At 36.3% G+C, this 8710-nt stretch overlaps 1 protein-coding gene across 1 annotated transcript in view; it reads left to right on the top strand.

Annotated features, from left to right (window-relative positions):
• The first annotated feature begins 6821 nt into the window (after positions 1–6821).
• Positions 6822–8710, top strand: part of znf821 (zinc finger protein 821) — a 96518-nt gene continuing 94629 nt past the window's right edge. Inside the window, 1 exon segment of the mRNA XM_051932214.1 lies at positions 6822–7308. Within this exon segment, the coding sequence (XP_051788174.1) occupies positions 7269–7308 (40 nt within the window). The 5' untranslated portion in view covers positions 6822–7268.

Genomic DNA, 8710 nt, shown 5'->3' with positions numbered 1-8710 from the left:
TAATGGAAAGTCAACGTGGCTCAGAGCTGCAAGTGTACTGTGGCACAGACAAACAGAAATGACGGCATGTTTCCCTTGGCATCGCGTCCGAGTTGGTGGGCGTGGCTCTGTGATTCTTTCGTCGTATCCAATGGTCTAAGAGTTGGTGGGCGTGGCTCCTTCCTGCGTGTGCCATTGGCGTCTTACTTGTCGGCGGTTTAGTGAATCCACGCCCCTTCCGGCGTGCTTTCCATGGTCGGCTACTTGTCTTCTGGCTTAGTGAATTATATATATAGATGTTGATTATGTATTTATTAGTTATTTTCTATGCTGTTTTCATATTGCTGCTGCAGCTGTGGGGCTAAGTGCTGTTGTATTAGCTTCTACTATTGTTTTTCGGCTCTCCCATTTGCATATCTGTAAGAGTTTCATGTTTTTGGTCTTTCTGATTTCAACTCTTTTACTCTAGTTTATGGTTTAGATTTTTGGCTTTTGGACTTGCTTTTGTTTACCTTCTGATTTACTTGTCATGGACAAAGATTTTTGATTATTCAAGAACTTTTGTCATTTAAACTAGGAGTTTTACACAGTTTCCCCACTTCCTTTTTGTTTGTGTAAGCTTGCCTTTTTGGTGTGCAGGTCACAAGCATGCTTAACATTTTCCTGCCAAGGCTTACCTTATGTTTCAAATACCAAACCTAAAGCAAACAAATCCCAAAAATCAGAAAACCAGGAATGGTACCTTAAACAGTAGTAGGAGTTAAAGACCAGGAAATCCAATCATGAAAAATCAAAATAACAGGAATCCAGAAACAAAGATGTAATTATGAAACTGCACACTGCAGTAAGGCCCACCACTTCTCTTTTAATAGACCTCCAGTTGCATCATCAGGTGGCCCTGCCTCTTTATGCTCCTCATACAGAAAGATGGACAAATATCACAGAAAACATATACATAGTCATTTAACATAATACAGTAATGAAAAATAGATAATATTATATTAATAAAAGTCATATTACATCAATACAAATACAAAATAAAACCAATAACATAATTGATAACATAATAATGAAAAATTATATTTATAAAATAAACAACCAAAAAGTTATGGTACAATCATGGTTGTTTCCTTGGCTCGTTTATTTGTTTGTCTTTATGAGCTTAATTAGATGGAAAACATCAGTGGACCATAACCTTCATGTCATATTACACATTTTCAAATACATTCAAATCTGGGTATTGGCTGGGCCATTTCTGAATACTTTACATTATTCAAGCCATATCTTAGTAGTTTTTGCTCTGTAATTTGGGTCATTACTGGACCCAAATTAATCTTTGTTCCAAATGCAGATTTGTGGATACAGTAACTGAAACAGGTTCTTTTCAACAATTTGCTTTTATTTGCTACCATTCATATTGTCCTTGATTGCAACATGCTTTACAATTCCCCCTGTTGAAAAGAGCATGGTGTTGCCACCACCATCAGTTTTGCGCTGTATTTGGCTTATGCTAAACACAGCATTTTGCTTTAAGGCCAAAGAGCTCAACTTTAGTCCCATCAGACAACACATTTTCTTTGGATTTTGTTACTTGGTTTTTAGAAATCTCCAAAATGACTTCTAATGTTGCCATATTTTGTCAAGTGCTAAAGAAATTGTTGATATTTAGATTGTTTCTCTAATTTCAGGCAAAGAGCTCTGTCTATACTGTAACTGGGATTCTGGTCACTTCTCTGATAACTGTTATTTTTGTCCAGTTGCTTGATTTGATGGGATTGCCTAATCTTGGTTGTTTGTGAATTGTGCCATACTGTTTTTCCATTTTGGTACAATAAACTTCACAGTGCTCCTAGAAAATCTCAGTTTTGCCAGTTGTTTATACCCTTCTTGAGGTTTTTTTTTTATTTTAACAATGTCATGTTGGAGCTGTTCAGGAAGCTCCTTGGCATTTATGACAGCAAAACTAAACTGATGTGATATTTTAATGAGATAATACAGTTGAACACAATTGAATTTAAAATGAACAATGGTGTACCTTGTTAGTGTATTCAGTGTGATTTCTCAGTAAGTACACCAAAGTTAGCACCCCTGGTGTAACCTGCATGGAGTTTGCATGTTCTCCCCATGTATTTGTGGAATTCCTCTGTGTGCTCCAGTTTCCTCCCATAGTCCAAAGACATGCAGGTTAGGTAAATTTGCATTGTTAAATTGACCCTAGTTTGTGTGTGTGTTCTCTTTGTTGTGGACTGTAACCTGACCAACAGTTGTTCCTACCTTGCCTTAGTTAGATGGATTGATAGAATCAATCAAATGAGAACTACAAATGAGAGCCACAAAATCAAAAAAGATAAATCCAAGAAAGGCAGCCAAACAAGACAAGCGGGAGAGCTAATACCGCAACACTATCCTGAGGCATTTCTGGCCTTTGCAGCATTAGGTGGTCATGTTCCCCTTTTCATGACATATAAAAAAACAGATTACCAACTAATTAGACTTTGCTAACAATTACTGAAACTCTTTACAAGATATAAGAAATAATTATCTTTTAGTGATCCTTCAAGGTGTAATATATTGTAGTTATTATCACATGTGTTTTCAATCTTGTAATTACTACAGCCAATTTTAATGGAGAAGAGAACCTACTAAAACTGCTTTGTGCCAGTAAACATGGAAAAGAGAAGGAAAAGTGGATAGATGCCTGAGAAGGCAAGACAGACAATAACAGACACATACAGTATGGTCAATAATATTATCAAGAAGTTTAAGGCCTATGTGACTGCAGCCAACATTCTTGAAAATGATTGCATGATGAAAATTGATCCAAGACTGGAGAAAAAGACTGTTCAAATAGTGGAAAGAACCAATGAAAACTTCAAAACAGGTCCAAGCTCCACATCAAGCTTAGGGTGCAATAGTGTCAAGTCACACCATCTGTTGCTGTCAGGATGAAAACAAGCTCCACAGTTGGAGATCTAGAAAGGCCCCCTACTTCAAGGAGAGAAGTTTGTCACAATGCATGCTGACAAGCCATAGTTTTTCAGAGAGAGTGAGACAAAGCAAAAAAGAGGTTTTTGGTAAATAATACCAACCTTGTATTTATAGTAAAAAAAAAAAAAAATCATCCCAACTGTGAAACATGGAGGAGGCTCAGTGATGTTTTGAGGTAGCTTTGTGTCCTCTTTGAATCTGTGCAGGGCATAATAAATTCAGAAGACAGTGAAGGTATTTTTGGATGAGACATGCAGCCCAGTGTCAGAAAGCTCTGTATCAGTTACAGGCCATGGGTCCTCTAGCTGGATAACAATCCGGAATATGTTTCAAAAAGAGAATGGAGGAAAAGAAAATATTGGATCATTCTGAAGTGGTCTACTATGAGTCCTGATCTGTATCCCATTGAACAACTATGGAAAGAGCTGAAAGTTACAGTTGGGAGAAGGCACCCATCAAACCTGCGAAACTGAAGAAGAGCCGGACAAATAACCAGTCAAGAAGTATTAAGGTTTATTTGTATTTGCTCACTTAACTTCAGCCTTGATGAACATAGTCATAATTGTAAATGTACATTGACTGAGCTCAGTTTTATAAAATCAGCTGTAGTTATGATTGGGGATGAATGATGCTGCAAATAGTTGTAAAGCATACAAAGTATATAATTATGTTATATTTACCAGTTTACAATGAAATCACAATAGATTGCAATTTATTTAACTCTAGTGTGGAAATGTATAGCACACAAGGAAGCAATACATTACACCCAGGTGCCTCCATCAGTTCATGTGCTTATATTAATGATGGAACACCTAGAATAATTTTTCAGCACTTTTAGTTGAATGAGGAATTAAAGCCTATTTTTTTATATATATATATATATATATATATATATATATATATACTGTATACTGTATATATATATATATATTATATATATATATATATATATATATATATATATATGACTCTGACTGTATTTTCTCATAAGTTTGCTCTGACTGGTGTTTCAGATTTCTCAATTTTACACTTGCCCGATTCTATCCCTTTATCTACTTTTTAAATGTAAAATAAAAAAAAAGTAATGTTTGCAACTCTTATGGTGGGCTGGTGCCCTGCCCGGGGTTTGTCTCCTGCCTTGCGCCCTGTGTTGGCTGGGATTGGCTCCAGCAGACCCTCGTGACCCTGTGGTTAGGATATAGCGGGTTGGATAATGGATGGATGGATGTTTGCAACTCATAAAAATAATTAATTATCCCTGTATTATGTGCTGATTTTATAATTACTAAGTTACCCTTATTCGCTTCCCGGGTCCTCCCTGCATGGAGTTTGCATGTTCTCCCCATGTCTGTGTGGGTTTCCTCCGGGTGTTCCGGTTTCTTCCCACAGTCCAAAGACATGCAGGTTAGGTGCATTGGCGATTCTAAATTGTCCCTAGTGTGTGCTTGGTGTGTGGGTGTGTGTGTGTGTGTGTGTGCCCCGCGGTGGGCTGGCGTCCTGCCTGGGGTGTGTTTCCTGCCTTGCACCCTGTGTTAGCTGGGAATGACTCCAGCAGACCCCTGTGACCCTGTAGTTAGGATATAGTGGGTTGGATAATGGATGGATGGAAGTTACCCTTACTGACTGCCTGTGTAAGAGGGACAGGAGAGTTGTTGTTCCATACAGTGAATTAAAACAGAAAAAAAGTTTTAATCTCTTTTATTCCATATGATATCTAATTGCATATGATTCATTATTATTCTTCTTCCAGGAATAAAAATGTCATGATGTGCTCCAGAATGAGGAAGGTACCGTATATTCCATGCATGTGGCAAAATGGTAGTGCTGCTGCCTCTTAGTAAGGAGACCATGGGTTCATGTCCTGGGTCCTCCCCAGGTGAAGAGCACTTTGAATAGTGAGAAAAGTGCTATATAAATGTAAAGAATTATTATTTATTTTTATGCATTTTCAAGGTAACTCTAAAAGGTATATTGCATCTTATATTGCTTTTAAGGTCTTCTGCAAGTCATTTTGTAATCTTCCTTTCTATTTCTCATCCTGCTGCCAGAATCACCAGCAACAACGTGAAAATATAAATACTGTACAGGGAAAAAAGAAACACTTCTATAATATGCTAGCACTACCTCTTTGTTTTTCATAGCCAATCTCTCCTCAGAATCTTTCCCATTCCTTCAAGACCAAGGCTTTGTGCCAAGCACTCAGTTTTAAATGATTTCCAGTCTTCATCAACAGACACTGAGAACCAATGAAGCTTGGGGCACTGAGAAAAGGGAAGTTCCTTTACTTCTGCATTAGTCTGCTCCTGACTTGATATTACGGTAGTAAAGTTACTTAGTAAAATTTAAGTATTTACCCAGGTATACAGATAGCTAATAGAAACTTAGTGGGTATCCCCGATTTACTAGGAGATTGCAGATTTAAGAATGTGCTGAACTCAGCACAGTATCAATGATTTTGTTGATTTATCCACTTGCTGAAGTGAACTAAATCTTGTGATATTGTTTATGCAATATTAAGTGAATAACTAATGTAGTTGTATATCTGACCTATATTACCTTTACTGATTCAATGAATAATATAAAATTCTCAAATGCCCTTAATCCAATTTAGGGTTGCAGGGAGCATTGGGTTTAAGGAAGGAACTAGTCCTGGACAAACACCCTTCAGTCACAGAGCTTACTCATTCACACATCTACACTGAACAAATATATAGTCACCAGTTCAATTAACCTACATTACCTTGGGGATGTAGGAGCAATACCCACACAGACTCTACATAGACAACGACTAGGTGTCAGGCAAAAGCGCTAACTGTAGTGCCATCTATTCCATTCTATTTACTGTCTGAATATTAATCTTGCAGAGATGGAGGTGCAAGAGGAACTTGTGAGGAAAATGATAAAATTTTCAAGAGGGAATTTTGAATGATATTAAAATATTTTAATAAGCACATTGATTCTAGTGAAATAGATAAATGACGTTTTAATACTTTTTATATTGTTATGAATCTGTCAGACAGCACTGCTGCTTTTAAGAAAATGTTATAAGCATTAACGGCCAATTGTGTATAAAGAATATAACTTTAGATCAGCTGGTTAAACTACTTGCTAGTCGTCCACTCTGAAGAGACCCGGCTCCGAGAACGTCTTGCTGGGCTGCATTCTTTCATACCTATTCGTAAGGGGCACTTAGCCACATATTTAATAGTTTCTAGTACACGTCAATATTGCTGCTGCTACTTTGTCTTGTCTTTGCACAATGTCTTGTTTGTACCAGTATTTTAATTCTATTTTTAATTTATTATTTGCACTTCATGTTGTTACACTGTGGACCCTGAGCTTCGCAATTTCGTCTATCTGTATACTTGTATATGGTTGAGATGACAATAAAGTTCATTTTGACTTTACTGTATTCTAAAGCTTTAAATTAAACAGCAGCACACCCCTTTACAACAGTCTATATTCCACGTGCTTCAAAGCAGAAATAATATCAAAGCAGAACCATAAAACACAATTCCATAACTTGCCAGTCAGTTTTCACCACTGAAACCATACTGTCAGAATTTTTGAATTGTTACATCCCAACGGGTGATCTGGTTGTTAAATTCCTTTCATCCTTAACCCTCACTGTTCGCATAATTTAATCTAGTAACCAGTGTAAAAGGCGCAGCAAACTTGGCTAGGTGTAGCTGATTTCTCTTAAAAAGTTATTTGTATGAAAATCTGTCTCTTTTTTGACCATCCCTTTATTAACTTGCAGGTATGTACGCTGATCCTGCAACGATTACCTTAAAACTCCTTCACTATCCCAGAAGGCGTCGCGTTGCTTGGTTGCTTATCTAGCCAAGAAGCGAATGTCAGTGGTGATTCTCTGCAGTGCCCGAGCGTTTAGTCGGATTCGGCGCTATTCGGCTCAGCTCGAAAACAACATCCCAGCAGAGCTTTGGTTTTAAACGGCCAGCTAAAGCGTATTTTAACAGATTACTCTTCGGAACGTTTAAGGCCAATTTCATTTAACCTCTGCGACATGTAGCAAGTTTTGTTTTACTTTATTTTAAAGTCTTTAACGTCAAACATTTGTCTTCTAGTATCCACCAATGTATTCTCCATCATTGCCGGGATAGTCTTTTTTTTTTTTTTTTTTAAATCGCTACGGCAGTATTTGGAGGTTTTTGCAATTCTGGAGGCGCTACTTCTCCAACAGTAGGACATTTAAAATAATATATAATTTTCCGAAATCTGGAAATCTGCCGGGGTCAGGAAGAGCTTCGGGAATTTTTCAGCTGGGAGACTGGGATAATATGTCCAGGCGCAAACAGACCAACCCTTTCAAAGTTAATTGTATGTATATCTGGCCTTTGATTTACACAAAATTTAATTATCGTGATTTCGTTTTAGCTAATGCTGTGTAGCCAAATCGATTAAAAAAGGTGATTGTATTGCAACAGACATTTAATTTGTGACGTAAAACTGGAATTGATCTCGGTGACTTGGGATGGAGATGAAATAGTTGATGATGCCAGGCGAGTAGTTCCGGATCTTTATTTTGCTCTGTCTTTGTGCCTTTTTAAATCGGCGTTTAAGCATTTGCTTGTTATAGTTTACGTGTTTCCGAGTTAAAGCAAATGCCGCGGTATGTTATACATGTTTTTTTTTTTAAGTAAAAGGTGTTTTTAATTAATGTATACCTTGAAAATAATAGTGTGATGCTTATTGTTATGGGTTTTGAAGTATACATATTTTAAAAAGAAAGTACCTCTATAATATTGTTGTGCCCGCATTTCTTTGTGCAGAGGCATTATATTGTAAAGAAGAAATTAATATCCACGTTAAGTGAGAGTCGAGATAAATGTGTATGGTGACCCTTTTGTTTGTCTTTGGTGTGCTTTTTGGCAACAGCTGTCACGCTGAGGTCGAGTGCAATTTGATGGCAACTATTTTAAAGGCGTTAATGCAAAGGAAATAACTTTTAACAACAGTATTTGTGTGCCAAGTATTTTGTAATTTTTGTTTATAGCTGTTTGCTGCAGATATTAAATAGTAGTTTGAAAATTAAAAATTGTGCGTCTAAAAGCATTTTTCTAACATTTTTAGTTTAGTTTTGTGTTTTTTCTATTGTTTTAATCGACAGAAATCCCACGTTCGCAGAAGGTTGGTCATTTGTAAATTGAAATGAATAGTCTTAATAGAAATTATTGCTTAATAATAATTTTAAAACATTTTAGTTGGATCAAAGTAATTGCTTGATTGGGGGGTAATTTTGCTGTATTAAAAATTCCTTCCCTGTCAAAAATGGTAAATAACAGTTCGCTTACTGTATCTTAGGTTATATAACATGGATTTTTTTCCAATCATCAAAAATATTGCTTGTTTTGATTATTTTTTAATTTTGTTATGAATATTGTCAAGAATAACAAGTTTATTTTCACTACACTTTTATGTAATGTTTGCTGTTTAGTAAATTTTTGTAAGATCCAAAGTAAGGTTTTTTTTTTTTTTGTAAGGCAGCAGTATAATCTGTTCCTGATTTAGAGAGAGAGAGAAGGAGTTACAAATGTTTTTTTTTATTCCTGCGGACTTGGCTTGTTGTTGCTTGAAATGCGCTTTTTTATGTTTTGCAAGCATAAACGTTAAATAATTGGTAGATTCCTTTTTTGCTTTTTTTTTTTTTTTTTGGCAGTTGATTGATATTTTATGCATACCCATCAGTAGTGGGTAGGGTGATGAAGCACAGTCTACATTA

The sequence above is a fragment of the Erpetoichthys calabaricus genome, chromosome 9 (genome assembly GCF_900747795.2).
Source record: "Erpetoichthys calabaricus chromosome 9, fErpCal1.3, whole genome shotgun sequence".
NCBI classification, from domain to species: Eukaryota; Metazoa; Chordata; class Cladistia; order Polypteriformes; family Polypteridae; genus Erpetoichthys; species Erpetoichthys calabaricus.
The sequence above is the reverse complement of the archived record's forward strand: the minus strand, read 5'-3'. Positions and strand labels throughout refer to the sequence as shown.